Source organism: Elgaria multicarinata, chromosome 16 (genome assembly GCF_023053635.1).
Source record: "Elgaria multicarinata webbii isolate HBS135686 ecotype San Diego chromosome 16, rElgMul1.1.pri, whole genome shotgun sequence".
Taxonomy (NCBI): domain Eukaryota; kingdom Metazoa; phylum Chordata; class Lepidosauria; order Squamata; family Anguidae; genus Elgaria; species Elgaria multicarinata.
The window spans coordinates 19,562,119-19,580,287 of record NC_086186.1 but is presented as its reverse complement, the minus strand read 5'-3'; the positions used below and the strand labels follow the sequence as shown (position 1 = coordinate 19,580,287).

General features: G+C 47.2%; 1 protein-coding gene across 1 annotated transcript in view; it reads left to right on the top strand.

Annotated features, from left to right (window-relative positions):
* The window catches only part of ACAN (aggrecan), an 82,218-nt gene extending 64,049 nt beyond the window's left edge, over positions 1-18,169 (top strand). Inside the window, exons 14-19 of the mRNA XM_063142722.1 lie at positions 3,676-3,789; positions 8,127-8,285; positions 8,895-8,977; positions 10,336-10,480; positions 13,138-13,320; positions 17,666-18,169. Coding sequence (XP_062998792.1) covers positions 3,676-3,789; positions 8,127-8,285; positions 8,895-8,977; positions 10,336-10,480; positions 13,138-13,320; positions 17,666-17,754 — 773 coding nt within the window. The 3' untranslated portion in view covers positions 17,755-18,169. The remainder of the gene's footprint in view (positions 1-3,675; positions 3,790-8,126; positions 8,286-8,894; positions 8,978-10,335; positions 10,481-13,137; positions 13,321-17,665) is intronic.

Below are 18,169 nucleotides of genomic sequence, written 5' to 3'. Positions count from 1 at the left end.
ATCGTTCAGCAAAGCATTTCTCTGTGCAGGTCACCTTCTTTGACTTTACATTCCCAATAAGTACTAATTTCTTTGCTATGCTGCAGGGATAATTGCTAGATTGTCAACATTTTAGGATCAACATTTCTAAGACTTTTCACTCCTATGCAGGCTGAATGACAAATCCTTGAACGATAAAGGTACTATTTCCATTAACAGAACCATAGAATATCTCTCTTTCTCTCTCTCTCTCCTTGAATATTTTCTTCCCACAATCAGAACTATTTGCTCGCTCTTTGGGAGATCATTCTTTTATTTCTTGAGCTGGAAAAAAACACCATCTCTGCTGTCTTTTCCATCAGCTTTTGGAAGCAGTGTTAGATCCATTCCTGACTCATTCCAAGTTCTCTTTGCACCTCCAATGCACGCAACCTCTCAGAGATGTGTAGGGTGTCCAATAGCAGACCACTAAAAAAGGAGGAAACCCATCGCCAAACAAGAGGATACAAATGTCCATTGATTTTCATACACTAATTTAGAAATGATTAATTTAAAAAGAATTACGATAACTCCTACCATAATGAGGAAGACTGTGCCGAAACGTAGGGGAGCTGGGTGCCTGCTCAGTCTATTGTCCAGGTGCTTAACTGTTGGTGGGCAATGTCACGGTTCCTGGCCTCCTAACTTCTTACGGTTCTTTATCTTTAAACCAGACATTGAAGTGGACAGCCCTTCAAATAGGGAAATGTCCTCTGTAATGTAAGGCACATGGCCACCCCAGAGTCACGAGGCCTAGCTCCAACTACAGGGTGGCCAGGTATCAAGAAGGCAAGACTACCATTGTTCAGCCTTGGCCAGTAAGTAGTTACTCAGGTTCTAAAGGAAGGAATCAGCCAAAGTTCCATTGGCACAGCTATCATGCCTTCCACACAGGTCTCCTGCCTCTGTGTTGACAACAGGAAGACAGCTCTCATGGAGCTGTGCTTGGCCTTCAGTTGCCAACCCCTGTGCTATGGGCCAAGAGGAGGGTTTAGCCTTTGACCTTTGGGCTTAAGATAGTTTATCTAGGGAAACCCAAACAAGGAATCAAGAAAGGTGAAGATTCTAACTGTCCACCATCTATTATTATTATTAGTTACATTTCAACTCCTCTCTTCCTCACACAAACTCGGAGGGTGACTTACTTTTTCATAGTTTTTCCCAAACAGAAAGCTTAGAGGGCTAAAAACCTGCTTCATTTTGGCAGTAGAATAGCATCCTCTGCCTTCACAACCATTCTCATCATTAGACGTCTGCAAGAAAGCCACAAGCCTGGATGGTTAAATTCGGCAGATAATAGTCAAGTTAATCATTTATTTGACAGGACGTGATGCCCAAAAAACCTTTAAATAACCCACCACCCTTTTCATTTACAAGTAACCTGAAACACCCTGATATGTAATCATGGTACTGATTGGCTGTGGGGGAATGGGTAGGGGGGACAGCCGAAATTTGTTTTGCTGCTCTGAGTAAACTAACGTCTCCCCAACAGTACCCCAACCTCCCTTTTGTGCCTCATTGGATCCTGAGCAGACTAATCAGAGTACATCAATGATCAAGAGTTCACTGGGGTACTGTTTTCCTCATTTTCATTATTAATGTCAGTCACTTCTCAAGGCTGTAGCCCAGGGCCGGCCCTACCATTAGACAGAACGAAGCAGTCCCCTCAGGCAGCAGATATTGGGAGGCGGCTGGAGGAGAGACCTGTGTCCCATGTTAAAGGAGAGACCAGTTAGCTTGCTGCCTTCAGGGTCAGTGTTGAAGACACATTCATCTGTCAGTCTAGTCAGCTTTTGTACATGGAATGGGAGGGGGCGTCATCTTGTCCTTTGCCTCAGGCAGCAAAATCTCTTGGGCCACCCCAACTGTAACCATAAGTCATATTCCAGGCCCTTCTCTGAGTTTTCACCATTCATTATGTAAAAGTCTGTAGCTTTTTGTGTGAGTTACTTTGAATGGATAAGAAAAAAATGTGGAAGGACTATTCTTCCTCGTAGCTCGCTAAGAAGTAATTCATCAATGGGACTTCCTGTCCTGCCTGTTTTCCCTGTGGTTCCCTGCACCTTTAAGCCTTCTCATCATGACATTTCTAACAAATGTCTTTATTTTCTCCCCTTCACAAGGGTCTCTGTTCCCTGGGCAGCCAATTGCAATCAAAAGGCTCTGGAATGTGTCTGAGGCAGGATCTACACTGCTGCTTTAAAGCACTTTATAACAGTTTTGACAACAGTTGGGGCACAGGACACATTCCATATACAGTTGTCAAAACTGTAACAAAGCGTTTTAAAGCAGTAGTGTAGATCCAGCCTGAAATCAACTACGCAGCTGCCTCAATGTGCGCCTTTCCAACCAGTGGGACTCCCTCTGTTGGATAGGGGGTAGAACTGCAGGCCCCACACACCTCTCCTGGCCCCACCCCCTTTCCACTGACCACCAATCATTTGGTGGTTTCCTGGCTTTTGCATCCTCTCCCTCCCCCAACCACTCTAAAAGGATGACATGAAGTTTAATAAGAGCTTTCAATTTAAACGCTGGCATATTTCTTTTGAAATTGTATTTTATGGCTCCACCCACCACTAGAACGTGCCTTCCCCTTGAGCTTTGCCACAATGGAATTTGACGTTTAATGCCCCTGCTGTGTGACACTTACAAAACAATGGCAGGCACCCATGGTATTCCAGCACCCTCGGCAGATGTGTAGTTTGCCTCTACAGTTAGTCCGTACCTGCTGGCTACCAAAAAAGATACCTCCTCCTTCCCATTCCCAATTCCTTCTCGCCTCCATCAGCAACAGAAGTCATTCTAAAATGAAAACTGGCTGGCACACACACACACACACACACACACACACACAGGGCCGGTGCCAGACTATTTTGCACCCTAGGCAAGGTGAGCTACTTTCACCACCACCACCACCACCACCCCCAAAAAAAGCCAACTTTGATTTTTAAGAACATATCTTTCCTGGAAAAAAATAAGCACAAAACTTGAAGCTGCTAAATTTGTTTTAAAGTGCAAGAAATACATCATGCCAATTATAGCAAACAAATTGGAAAGGAACGTCTATGGGTCTAAAATGCATTATTTATTAGGAATGTCACCTCCAAATCACCCCCCCCCAGCTCACACGCATGCGCGCACACACTCAGCATCACTCACTCCAAACAAACACACGCATGAACGCATGCATTCACTCAAAGACCCCATGCACCCCATTCACCCATACATTCTCTCTCTCTACCGGGCGTGTTCCGGAAGTCCGGACATGGAGCCACCCCACCCCCACCCCAGTGTCCCTGGCTTCGCTTCGCTTCGGCTGGGCGGGCACAGGGCGCCATCTCGCCCGCCCAGGCCCAGCTGAATCCTTGGGCCGGGCTGGCTCACAGCTAATGCGCGTGAGTGCTGTGCTGTGCCCGGCGCCCCTCTTAGCTGGGCGCTCTAGGCGGCCACCTGAGTGGCCTCTATGGTAGCACCAGCCCTGCACACACACACACACACACACACACACACACACACACACACACCTTCCCACTCTGTCCTGCTGTCCCCCCAAGCCATGCATTTGTTCTTCCCCCAGACATACAAGGAAGCCCGTTCTCCTGTTGATGCATTCCCTGGCCAGCCCAAGTCCTAATGGCAGCCCTTGATTTCTTGCAGACATTGATGAGTGTCACTCCAGCCCCTGTCTGAACGGAGCTACCTGCGTCGACGGCGTCCACACTTTCACATGCTTATGCCTTCCCAGCTACGGAGGGGACCTCTGTGATATTGGTACGGCCTCCCTCCCTCCCTGGCTTCAGCTAATTGTACTAACCGCTGCATCCCTTCCCTCTTCCCTGGGGTGGGGGAATAGCAACCTGACACATACGCACTCGGTGCTCCTATGCTGCCCCATCTCATCTCATCCTCTTCACAGCTAACTCTTAATAACGTCCAAATAAGTTCTACCAGGAGAAAAGTTGGCCCCTCTGTTTACCCCCTTGCATATGGCGGTCAGGTTCTCTAGGCAATTTCATTCTATCTGTGGAGATCTGAGTCTCCTGAATGTTCTTTTGGTCACTCTTAAGAAGGAAAGGAAACCATATACGCATGCATGCATACACACACACACACTAATATTTCTCTTGGGGCTCTTCCACACGTCGTTCCCAGGGTGCTTCTATCCGCCCCCAGTGCACCCCGAGAACAATCGTGTAACTTGCCTGGAGAAGAGACGATGAAGAGACGTCCGCGCTGCTGCCACCACCACCCAGCTTCCTGCTCCCCGGCCGGCTCGGAGAGCTCTTTTTGAAGAAGGCAGGGTAGAGAGCTTCTTCCGCTCTCCACCCCGCCTTCTTCCGCTGAGTTTTCCGTCCCGTCCGGCGAGGAGAAAGCTGGGTGGTGGTGGCACCGGCGCCGGCGGCACGGACGTCTCTTCATCGTCTCTTCTCCAGGCAAGTTACACGATCGTTCTCGGGGTGCATTGGGGGCGGATAGAAGCGCCCTGGGAATGACGTGTGGAAGAGCCCCAGGTCACATTCTTAAAGGACTAGGATTTCCTAACACTCAAATACCACTCCAACAAACACATACACACAAGCTCCCAACATTATTTCTCTTCGTCACACTCTTAAATTCCAAGATTCTGTCACACTCTAACATCAGTCCAAGAAACAGAAGAGAGGGTGGAGTTATGTAGATGAAGGGGCAAGGCTATTCATATAGAGTCATATTCATATTCAGTTCTCAGTGGACTCCACTGAAATTTATGGGAGAAAACTAAACAAGCTGAAATCTGATATAGACCCCCTGTTCAGACAACATGTTAAGCCATGGTTAGGCCCCTAACCCTTTTGCAGCAAACAATTAATGAGCCACCAAGGTTAGGAATGGTTCGCATGACATGCTAAGCCATAATGTTTAGCTCAAAATGTTTAACCACCATGCGTAGCATGTCATCTGAACAGGATCATAAAGTTGAGAAGGTGTGAAATCTGACCTTCACCCTAGCCTTGGGGTTCACCAAAAGCAGTGGTGTCTCTGATATGAATGAATTTCATTTGGGGGATTGGGTTTGGCACCTTGGATAGCTCCTTTAGAGCTCCTTTAGAGCTGGCTGGTTTTGACTGCACAGAAGTGCTGCCATTTAAAGTGTGACCATGAGGTAGGAATCCCATCAAAGGAAAGGAAAGCAGAATCTAGCCTCTGCTGTTTTCTTCCTCCTTTGACTTCCTCTATGCTGACCTGTCACAAACAGACATAAAACCTGAAAGCCTCGTGATCACCTCAGTCACTTGGCAGAACAAGGAAAGTCCATCAATTACTCTGGTGCTATGGCAGATTATGTCAATGCCCCTGCTTTGGGGGATGAAAAATCCCTGCCACTGTACACTTGGGTGTTCCTTGCACTACACAACTGTTGATAGACTCATCCTCCATGCAGTGGTCCAGTCCTTAAATCCATCTACGCTAGTAGCGATCGCCACCTCTTGCCTTAGCAAATACCCGAAGCTCATCATGCATGGGGAAAAGTCATCAAGTTTCTTTTCCAATCCTAAACCCACTGACAATCTGATTCATCCCACCGACCCACCCCAAGTTTCAGCTTTATTAACAAAGGATCCATTTTTCTCTTTGTCAGGGAAGACAAAGTCCTTCGATTTCCTTTACATCATTCATAACTGCATAAACCAGCATTTTCCAATCTGGTGCCCTCCAGATGTGTTGGACTACAACTCCCATCATCTCCAGCCAGCATGGCCAAGGGCACCAGGTTGGGGAAAAGCTGGTATAAACCTATACCACCCTTCCCCTGAAACCTTTATCTTTTCCTCTTGGGAATTTGCCTCCCATCCACAACAGCACAAGACTTCACCCTGTGCGAACGCTGATGCCTTCCTTGGGAGGTGCAAAAAGGATATTTATTTTCCTGTCAGGCTATTGAGCTCCCCCGCCGGTGTCTCAATAAAGAATACATTTCCAACACATGCTCTTAGCAATACAATAGGCAGCTGGGGAGAAGTAGGTAAGGATGCCGCCCCCTGCATCTTGAAGGAAATAACGTACAGTTGTTTCTTCCTACGGCTTTCAGCTTTTCGCCCACGTTCCTTGCAAAGAATCTGAGAGCGACAAACAACCATAGAGGACTTTCCCCCCCTGCTTACTTACATTGGTTAATGGGACAAAAATATTGTGTATGTGTGCACCATTATGCAGTGATGGCTCTGTCACACCATCTTCCATTCTTGGGAATGAGGAGAGAGGTAAGCTACTACCTGTCTCTAAAGCATCTCTGGGCCTGCTAAGTTAGCCCACTGCCTTCAATTCAGCAGAGAACATTGCCCTCCCATTAGTAGTGTGGAAGACAGATTCATAGAGTCATAGAATCATAGAATAGTGGAAGGGGCCTACAAGGCCATCGAGTCAAACCCCCTGCTCAATGCAGGAATCCACCCTAAAGCATCCCTGACAGATGCTTGTCCAGCTGCCTCTTGAAGGCCTCTAGTGTGGGAGAGCCCACCACCTCCCTAGGTAACTGGCTCCATTTTCCTGACAGAAAAACTGTCAGGAAGTTTTTCCTGTTGTCCAGCTGGAATCTGGCTTCCTGTAACTTGAGCCCATTATTCCGTGCCCTGCACTCTGGGAGGATTGAGAAGAGATCCCGGCCCTCCTCTTTGTGACAACATTTGAAGTATTTGAAGAGTGCTCTCATGTCTCCCCTCAATCTTCTCTTCTCCAGGCTAAACATGCCCAGTTCTTTCAGTCTCTCTTCATAGGGCTTTGTTTCCAGACCCCTGATCATCCTGGTTGCCCTCCTCTGAACACGCTCCAGCTTGTCTGTGTCCTTCTTGAATTATGGAGCCCAGAACTGGACGCAATACTCTAGATGAGGCCTAACCAGTGCCGAATAGAGAGGAACCAGTACCTCACATGATTTGGAAGCTATACTTCTATTAATGCAGCCCAAAATAGCATTTGCCTTTCTTGCAGCCATATCGCACTGTTGGCTCATATTCAGCTTGTGATCCACAATTCCAACATCCTTCTTGTTTCTAGCATCATCTCTCAGTCCAGTCAGCTGTTGCACGTGGAATGGGATGGGGTGCCGTCTTGTCCTTTGCTGCAAGCAGCAAAACGTCTCAGGCTGGCCCACATCAAAGTCCTGCCTAGCCACACCTTTGATCTTGGTGCAACCCTCCGGCCACATCTCTGTGAATCCATTCATGCGCTACGTTTACGATTTTATAACAAAGCTAGATATTATTTCTTGAAAATTAAATGAATGCATTTAAATATAGGGCAAATAATCAAATATGTAAATATTAATATGTGCCTGCTAGATGTTAAATGTAAGTCTCGCTCTTTTTTCCACACTTCCTAGAAACGTTTTCCCCCTTCATTTCTTTTGATAAAGAAATACATGACAGAACACAATAACAACAATAAAACAACACCATGTACATTGATGGTGCTATATAAATAAATAAATAAATAATAATAATAATAATAATAATAATAATAATAATACCTACCTGCAACACTCAAACACATGACTTGTAAAAACCCCTCAGTATTCCATCTTCTAATTCAACTTGTGTGGAAATATTCCCAACTAACATCTACCAAGTTATTTAGGGGCTGACAGTGCCCCATGGGGAGGTCTTTATCTGTCCACAATTTACTTCAAATGTTCCCTTAATGTTTCCTCAAGTGGAACTTTCTGGAATACAACATGAGTGATTTGTATGTACTTCTTCCTCCAACAGGGATTTCTTTACCTGCCCAGAATTTACCTCAAAGTGCTCCCTTAATGTTTCCTCAAGTGGAACCTTCCGGAACTTGAGACAAACGTATTTCCCTCTCCAATTTGGTCTTAAAAGGCGCTGCCATTTTTCTTTGTCTTTTGGCACTTTGAGATGGCATCAATGGGCTTTGACATTTTGCTCATCACCATAGGGAGCTTCCATAGCAGAGAAGTCAATAACTATTTCTATTCAAGAAAACAGCTGTGCAGCGTATCTTTGTTTGATCAAGTACCGCTGAGGCATCTGTGAGAGGGTTTGGAAGGCTTAAAACTTCACTGTATGAATCTGTTCATATCCATCATCTATCCTTCTCGTCCATTCCAGATCTGGCAGAATGTGAAGCGGGCTGGACCAAATTCCAAGGGAACTGTTACAAGCATTTTGAAGAGAAACACACATGGGTGGATGCCGAAAAACTGTGCCGAGAGCATCAGTCTCACCTAAGCAGTATCATCACGCCTGAAGAACAGGAGTTTGTGAACAGTGAGTGTGATGATTTGAAATGTGAAATTCAGTAGCGACTCGAGCACAAATGTATTGAACGATGAAGACAGAGCGACTGACAAGACCGGAGGTTCTCAAATTGTGGTATGTGGACCACTGGTGGGCTGTGAGCTCCATTCAAATGGTCCACGGAAAGGTTGTAGATCAATCGAGAATAACTGTACTTCACTTATTTATTTTTCTGACTACAGAGATTGAGGCTGTTTTGACCAGGGCTGGATTGCTGACTAGGCTAACAAGGCCCTAGCCTAATCCATGTGGTTTTCATAATACGATGCTGGTGCAGACTGCTAGGTTCCCCCCAAAATGCACCAGTTAAAGGCGCCCTACCTAAATGCAAAGAACCAAGAATGATTCAAAATGCAGTAAAAATGTGTTCAAAAGCAATGGCTGGTTAGGGATGATGGGAATGCTGGCTGGGGAAGGCTGGGACTTGTAGGACATTTTTCTGTCTAAACGTGCTCAGGATTGCGCCCTTAAAAACACCTTTCTCCCAGGAAATATATTTATTTTTCCCTAAGACTACACACCTGCTTTCATTTCAATCTTTGTTCTCCTTCTTTCTTTCTTGCACTCTCTCCATTCCAGACAACGCACAGGACTACCAATGGATTGGCCTTAGCGACAGAGCTGTTGAAGATGACTTCCGCTGGTCTGATGGACACTCCCTTGTGAGTTACCATCTGGGTGGACACAGTTTTTCAGATCATACCTCTATCCTGAAGGCAGTCGCTTTAGAATAAGAGCTTCATGCCATTTTGCCCAATTTAGGCTTGGGAACAGGCTACTTGAAATGCCACACATTCTCCCATATGAGCCTTCCAGGGTGTGAAGAGCATCTCAGAGCTCCACCATCAGAGGTGTATCAAGTGGGAATGTAAGAAAGGGCCTTTTTGGTGGCCGCTCCCAGACTCTGGAACTCCTTGCTGATGGAGGCTAGGTTGGCCCCTCTTTGTTGACCTTTTGTCAGCAGGCAAAAGTATTTTTATTCAGGCAGGTCTTGGGTGTGTAAGCTGGTCTGTTGCTATAGAGGGTGGGTTGTTACTTGGGTGCTACATATTTCTTTAATTGTTGTTTTTTTAATTGTGTTTTTATGGATCTGTTTTTTGTGTGTTGTGGTGTAATTAAGATTTTGGGCAGTATCCAGCTAGCACAAACTATGTTGCACTAGCGGAAACTAGGTTCCGAACTATGCCAAGAGAAGAATTGAGTTAAAATTACATTTACACAAGTGTGGTTGTGCAAGCAGTTGCATAATCGGTAGTGGACAGATTATGTTACACAGTCATGTTACGCAATCCATTGTCCAATTGGTTGTGCATTGTGCTTGTACAAGTGGTTGTGCAAATGGTAGCACAACAGTGTGCGCAAATGGAATGGGCAACTCCTTGAACAACAGAGAGATTCAGCAGAGCTCCAGAAGCACTACTGGAGTTTTTGGAAAGGCATTGTTGGAGACTGCCCTTTGCATTTAGCCTGTATTTTATTACGGGTAGCTGCCTTGACCATCATTTTTGGCAGAAGTGCAGGATAGAAATTAAAGGAAGGAAGGAAGGAAGGAAGGAAGGAAGGAAGGAAGGAGGGAGGGAAGGAAGGAAGGAAAAAGGAAGGAAGGAAGGAAGGAAGGAAGGAGGGAAGGAAAGAAGGAAGGAAGGAAGGAAGGAAGGAGGGAAGGAAGGAAGGAGGGAGGGAGGGAGGGAGGGAGAAAGAGAGGCAGGGAAGGAAGGAAGGAAGGAAGGAAGGAGGGAAGGAGGGAAGGAAAGAAGGAAAGAAGGAAGGAAGGAAGGAAGGAAGGAAGGAAGGAAGGAAGGAAGGAGGGAAGGAGGGAAGGAGGGAGGGAAGGAGGGAGGGAGGGAGGGAGAAAGAGAGGCAGGGAAGGAAGGAGGGAGGGAGGGAGGAAGGAAGGAAGGAAGGAAGGAAGGAAGGAAGGAAGGAAGGAAGGAAGGAAGGTTGGTTTGGCCCTGTGGGGAAGTCCCTCTCTGCCTGTCTCTCCATCTTACAATATAGGCTTCTTCCTCTCCTTCCACAGCAATATGAGAACTGGCGGCCCAACCAGCCTGATAACTTCTTTGCCAAAGGAGAAGATTGTGTCGTCATGATCTGGCACGAGAAAGGGGAATGGAACGACGTGCCCTGCAACTATCACCTCCCATTCACATGCAAAAAAGGAACAGGTGAGTCTTGGCTGCTTACACTGATAGGGCGATGGGACCCAGAGGGCCTACACAAGAGCCCTTCCTAAACTCTGTGACCCAGAGAGCCAGTGTGGTATAGCAGCAAGGGTATTGGACTGGGACCCGGGAGATCTGGGTTCTAGTCCCCGAATGAAGCTCACTGGCTGACTTTGGGCTGATCACTGACTCTCAGCCTAACCCTACCTCACAGGGATGTTGTGAGGATAAAAAGGAGAGGAGGACGAGGAGGACCATGTAAGTTGCCATGGGTTCCTTGCAAAAAGAAAAAAAAATGGCTAAATAAATAAATAAATAATGTGCAATTTGAGAAATCCAGTACTGTGCAGCAGGGAAGACACAAAAATGTACTAACAGGATGAGTAAAGCAAAGAGGAGTTCTGCCGCACAGAAGAAGCCAAAGTCATCTTCTCTTCTCTTCATTTCTCGGCTGCCTAACAGAGAAAGACAAGACTTAACAGTCTTAGAGGAGGGTAGTTTTGGCTTGTAAATTAGGAGACGCATCTTGACAGTAAGGACAGTTTGACAACAGAAAAAGGTGGGCAATTCCTTATTGCCAAAAAAGAGGGAACGTATCCCCCAGAATGAGCTTAGAGTCCCAAATGCACATCTTGGCACTACCATGAAGTCACTCGGTGGCCTCAGACAAGCCTCCCTCTTCCCATTTGCAGTATAGGGATATTAATTCTGGCCTACTTTCTCATGAACCAAAGTTGTCCCTACTGGCGCTTGTGTCTCCTTTGCCGGGATCCTGCCCTTTCAGAAGGGAGGAGGCAAAGACGCCTTAGAGCATTGCCTTCCTATTCTCCTGGCCTGCCCTCTGAGTCCAGTATCAGCAGGGATTAATTTGAAAGCCTGCATGGATTGCCTTGAATCTCAAAAGCAGGAGAGGGGCTGGCTGATGGTTTATAGCTCCAATCCTGGCTGCCGCACTTCACAAAAAGAATGACCCTCTGCCGTCACTGAGCCTGGCCAATGGACCAGGCGACGGGAGGAGGCTCTTAGCAACATCGGCGTCGGATGGTCTCAAGGAGCAAACGGCAGACAAAGGCTCCACTATGGAATGCCCCTTGCCATGGGGAGCCAAGACTCAAGGCAAGGATAACTTTGCAGAGAGTTTGCTCCCCAGCCCAGACAGTGAGGAGAACAAGGACAGCGGCTTAGAAGCATGAGGCCTGCATCTCAAACTTGCAGGTTCCCCACAATCACCATTTCCACCTACAAACAGTGGAAGCAGGCTTTTTAACAACAACAACAACCCACGAATCAACATTTTTAAAATTATTTATTTATTAAAACAGTTGTATCCTGCCCTATATCACTGGGATCTCAGGGCAGCATACAGATAAAATCAGAACAATGTAAAACAATAAATAATATACACAGCTAAAAGTGTATTAAATCATTAACATATTAAAACCGGTAGAACATTTTTTTAAAAGCAATAAAACAAGTAAAAACAAACTAAAACTATGTTTTAAGCATGGAGAATTTAGCCCTCAAAGGCTTTGATAAAGAGCCCTGTTTTAACTTGGTGTGAAATGAAACCAGCGTCACCACCAGTTGGGCCTCCAAGGGAAGGGCATTCCACGTTCGGGGTGCCACAACAGAGAAAGCCCTGTGTTAGAAGACACGCTTGCCTCTTATCCCTCAATCAAACTCAGAGACTCACATCCTCCTCTTCTGCTGTGTGATTCACTGTACTGGGCATGACTCTAGATTGTAGGGAGGTATGTAGGTACTGAGCAGAGTCAATCAGTAGCCTCCTCCACGCACAGAGAGTTCCACACTGCCGGGAATGCTGGAACACTGCAGTCACACCAATGTAGAATCAGGGCAGACTTAGCCAGTCTAGGGGCATGGCTAGATGGGGCGATATCCCAGTGATCATCCCGGGATCATCCCTGTACGTCCACATGACACACAGCGTATCCCGGGAGCAGGGAGGGAAGATCCCTCCCTTGGCCTGGGATATTGCTCTGCACATTAATTTCGATTTTTCTGCAGTCTCGGGATGACCGTGGAATGTGTGGCCTGCCGCTGCTGTTTTGTCCCAGCTCCTCATGAGTAAACACGAGGACCCGGGAACCAGGCATGGGGCATGGAGCTCCTCAGGGTGGGGGAGGGGAGGGCAAGGGTTTTTCTTTTTTAAAAAAACAATTTATGAGTCATTTGAGCGCTCATGCACTCCTTTTCCTTTAAAAAAAAAACCCAAAATGGCGGCCGCGATGTCGCATGCAGCATGTAAACATGGGTGACAATCTCGTGATCATAACATCTCGAGATCATCCCCCCTCTGCAGGTAGGTCTACACCTGCCCTAGGTGTATATGGATAGTGGAAGGAGGCAAAAGCAGAGCAATGCATCATATAGTGACAGTGCAGGTAGCCAACTTGGTGGGTGGATACTTTGCAAGAGTTGGTTGTTTAAAATATGGGGGTATTTTGGCCACACACCCTTTTTTACCTTTGGCCCCACCCAAAAGTAGCGGTCTTGGGACCGCTACTCCCAAGAACTTCTCTGAAATGGAATTTGGAACTCTGGGCTGAAAGAGGTTCTTCACTCCTCAGATAAAGGTCATGAGCCAATGGCCCACTTTGAGCTGAGAGCAACTCAAAAGGTTTCCTTTCCTCCCCCAGTGTCCTGCGGAGACCCACCCACGGTCGAGAACGCTAAGCACTTCGGCAAGAAGAAGGACCGCTACGAGATCAACGCCATGGTGCGGTACCAGTGCAGTCAGGGCTACATACAGCGCCACGTGCCCACCATTCGGTGTCAACCCAACGGGCACTGGGAAGAGCCACGGATAGCCTGTATAGATCGTACGTAATGTTTTCTGTGTGACTAGTCACATTATGGCTGCCCTGGGTGCCTGGCTAGTCAAAAGGGAGCTAAAGAGATGGTCCAGGGGGTGAGAAAGGGCAAAAGAAGAGGCTGGGAGGGAAGGGCAAATAGCAAGGCAAAGAGGTAGAGGGAAGAGCAAGACCAAGCCAAGAGGCTATAAAGGGAGAGAAAGAAGACTACCCTAACCATTTCCAAGGGATTTTTTAAAACCCATTTTCTTTTAAGGGGGCAAGGAAGGGAGGGTCTTGTAGGCACTACTGGAATGCCCTGCAGACACCGCATTGGGGACCCCTTTCCTACAAGATTTCATCCAACCCTAGGATTCTAGGACAGAACAGTTGTTTATTTCTATACACACACACACCAATAGAAGAAGGTCACTGGATGGTTCATAAAAAAAAAAATCCTACAGTCTTCCATGCATCTCCAGGCAGGGCTAGGAAAAACAGCCTGCCTGTAACCCTAGCGAGCCACTGCCATTGTCAACAGTACTGGGCTAGATGGGCTAATTATCTGACTCAGTATAAGGCAGATACCTATTTTCAGATGGACATCACCACCCTAGTAGGAGGCGGAGTGGAGGCTAGTGTCAGTGTGGTGGTGAATCTGCTCCGGGTTTCAGTTAGAACCAGACAGAACCCTAAAGTTTGCCTGGGTCTGAACGTTGCACCTTGGAAAGTTCCTCTAGAGTTCTGATTGGTTCTGGCTGAAACCCAGAGCAGATTTGCCACCACACTGACACTAGATTTGCTGTGCAGTTTCTCCCTGCCCAAGGGGCTTTTCACAACTGAGACTTCAAAGCAGGTTTCAGTTTGTTGTGTGAATGCAATGGGCGCCCAAACACCCTCTCGTATACCAGCAAGGTTTTCTCCTCCAGCATGGTCTTCCTCATTAAAAACGATCAGACGGCGCACCCAATTAGAGAGGCCAGCTGAAGTCTTGAGGGTGTGGAAATGCTCTTAGTTAAAGCCTTGGCATTCCACACACGATTGGTCTGAAACTCTCCCAGGTGGGGCTGGACTGCAGGGGTCAGCTGGAAATTTGGCTTTGGGACTTTTTGTTCCATTGCTATGCCAACAGTTTGCAAGCCCTTCTTGGCCAACTTGCTGCGCCTTCAGCAAACCTCTGCAAATCTTTAATTTCTTCGGACTGTGGAGGAACGGAGGTCAGGGAGGAGGCTAATGAGACAGGAGACACAGCCAGTATCCCCCACCCTAAGTGACCAATTGAAGATTTACAAATGAACTTTGCCACGGGTTTCTTTTGACACGATTGGCTCCAAAATGTAATAGTATTGGGGAGGGGGATGAAAGACTGAATAGATCCCTAGTGGGATTTCCTTGTTTTGGAAGGTGTAACTTTCCTCTCTGGGGAACCTGTGGTCCTCTGGATGTTCACCAACTGCTACTCATCCCTCACCATTGGCCAGATTAGCTAGGGCTGATGGGCTCATAAGAACATAAAAAGAACCCTTCTGGAACAGCCCAAGGGTCCATCTAGTCCAGCACTCTATTCACACAGAGGCCAAAGGATCCACAAGCAGGACACAATGCAACAGCACCCTCCCACCCATGTTCCCCAGCAGCTGGTGTATGTAGGCTTACTGCCTCTGATACTGGAGGTAGCACATAGCCATCAGGACTAGTAGCCATTGTCCAACAGCATCAAGTTCCCCACCCCTGTCTTAGAGTTTAACTTTCTTTTTAGGACAGCTACATCCCATCCTAGGCTGCCTAGGGCTGCTCAGACCCTTAAGGACATAAGACGAGTCTTGCCAGAACTGAGCAAACATCTATCAAGTCTGGCCTCATTTCCCATAATGACAATGCCAGTCCAATCACTGGAGCTTTAACTAAGAGCATTTCCATACATCAAGAAGCTTCAATCGGCGTCTCCATGGCTATTTTGTCTGTGGAGTGTCTGGCCTTTTGTAATGAGAAAAAGAAAGTTAGGGAAGAAACAGCTTCTGGTAGGTGAGAGAGCATTTTGGCTCAGCGTATTAGGCAAAATTGCATGCAAAATAATAATAATTCTCAAATGGATGTGAAAGCAGGCCAATCTGACCCTAACATTGGGAACAGATACTCAGGTCAGGAACAAAAGAAATGAAGTTAGTACAATCCCTAGCTACACCAATTCTAAGTCTAGGGCCATTTAGACAACTATTTGCATCCTCAGGTACCAACATACCTGGGGGTCATTTTCTGGATTTGTTGCATGTAAAGAGGAGAGGTTCTTGTCTTGTCTCATCTAACTATGACTCATTGATCAGGGAGCAGTACCAAAGATGCCACCCCCAGTTTCATGAGCCATAACAGCAACAGTGCCTTGGTTCATCGGCGCACCGGAGATGCTCTCAGACGGAAGGCGTCTAGTACTACCAGTCAAAAGGCATTGTGCATCTATGCCAACTTACCCTCCCTAACAGATTTTTTTTTCTGGCAATAGAAAAAAATGGAAAAGATGGTGGGAAAACACAAGGAGGGTTAGAAATGGAAGACAATGACTTTAGATGGCCAGATGTCCTACTTTACAGAAGGCAGTCCTCTGTTTGAAGGGTTGTCAGAGGAGAGTCCTGTATTTGAAAGTAGGGGTGTGCACGGACCCCCCCACTCCACTTCATTTTAAGATCCGCCATTTTCGGATCGGCCCGCTCCGCCCCGCCCCCACTCCGCCTGTGCCCACTCCGCTCCGCTCGGAGCTCCGGATCCGGATCGGAGCTCCGCTCCCCCCCCATAGAGGGGGCTACCGGGCCCTGCTGCTATCGCCGCCCATGCGGCGACGGCGGCAGAGCCCGGTAAGGAGGAGAGGGGCCTTACCTGCCTCCGTCCGTGGTCCGTCGCCGTCTTCAATTGAGCCTGTGGTTCCACCAGGAAGTCTGGGCCGCGGCCCAGACTTCCTGCTGGAACCACGGGCTCAATTGGAGAAGCTGACGGACCGCAGACGGAGACAGGTAAGGGAGAGGAGGGCGGGGGGCGTTACCGGGCCCTGCTGCTGTCACCGCATGGGCGACAGCGACAGCGGCAGGGCCCAGTAAACCCCACTTACCTTTCCGGCGGAGCTCCGGATCGAGGCGAAAGATCCGCCTTCACCTCGATCCTCTTCGCCACGCTCCGCCAGCCCCCCAATCCTCTTCGCCTCCGCCTTAAGGGCAGGCGAAGCCCCCCGCTCCGCTACTGCTTCTCCGGTCCGATTAGAAGCAGAGCACATCCCTATTTGAAAGTATCCCCTATTTGAAAGGCTGTCAGTCAAAGTCTGGTTTAAAGAAAAAGAACCACAAGAAAGAAGAACAGGGACCTTAACATTGCCCACAACAGTCAGCACCTGAACAGAAGGTGGAGGAGGCACCAGTCACAGGCTGAGCTCACCCAATACAACAACCCATACTCAAGGTTGAGTAAGGGTTGAGTGTGAGTTGTCATTGAATCGTGGGTTGTAGTGTGGTGTGGACCCAGCCACACTAACAAACCATAGTTTGTTAACCAACAAAAAAAAACAGGAAGAGAACCTATGGTTTGTGAATTGTGGGTTGTTTGTGGTTAACAAACCATGCTTTGTCAGTGTGGCTGGGCTCACACAACGTAACAAGCATAACAAGCCATATTTCAAGGACAACCCACAGTTCAACGATAACCCACACTCAACCTTGAGTGTGGGTTGTCACGTTGGGTGAACCCAGTCATGGTTTTCCCTAGGATAGTGAGATGGATTGTATTTCTATTGAAATTATAGTCCTTATTCATCCATTTGCATCTAGACATATAAATTAACACGTACAAAAGGTATGCTGCTGTTTATCCTCTTTCAGTGTGGCTGAGAAGTGATGTATATCCTCTTCTTCTTTTGGTGCCATGTAAATAGCCACCCTAGTTTGGGGACACACACACACACATCCCTAAATGCCCATGAATGAGGCAGGGCATGTTCATCTGGAAGCAGTCCTTCTCACCCACCAGTCAGTAGCAGAATTGTCTCTAGTACCTCCCATGTCTTTAGCCTTAATGTTGGATGGAGGAGCGGAATGGCCCAGGACCTTGTACAAAGTGCAATGAAAAGAGAAAACTCCCAGCTGATTCATCAGGTCCCAGCGCACCGGGGGTGAGAGAAGGCGCGATTGTGCAAGTGGCAAAGCAGCCTGGCGCCGTGGCATGCTCGGCACAGCCGGCCGGAGAAACAACATGCTCCAGCCTCCGCCGTGTTTTTCCAGAGAGAGGGAGAGGGGGAGAAGTTTGGTCAAGCCAGCTCAGGACAAGAAGGGCCTCTGTATGTAACCTCCAACCCTGGGTAACAAGATGTCTTTTCTTCTCATTTTCCCTCCCACAGCCTCCACCTACAAACGCAGACTACATAAGAGAAGCCCACGGACTCGATCAAGGACCAATGGAGGGACAGCACAGAGAACCACCCATTAGAGAGAGGAGAGAGAGAGATAAGAGAGAGAAAGAGAGAGAGAGATTTTATGGAACAGTTATATTAACAGAATTGATTTCTTGTTGCTTTTGTTGTTATTGTTGTTGTTATATAAGGGGGGAAAGTATATTAAAGAAAAAAAATTGCCTTGTGTATATGTAAAAAAAAACCCCAAAAACCTAAAAAAAGAGGGAGAGAAAAGAAACCTTTGCAAAACCGCAAAGGAGAAGCAAATACAATTCCAGCATTTTATTTTATTTTTTACTAACTGTCTGAATCCAAATGTCTTTGTGCCTTGGGGGGATTTGGGGAGGGCTACAAGAGGGTGAGGGTTAAGTTAAATAATAAAGAGGATTGTGAAATTTTTGTTTGGGGAGGGGTGTCCTGATTTTATTTACAGGTAATGTAATTATTGAA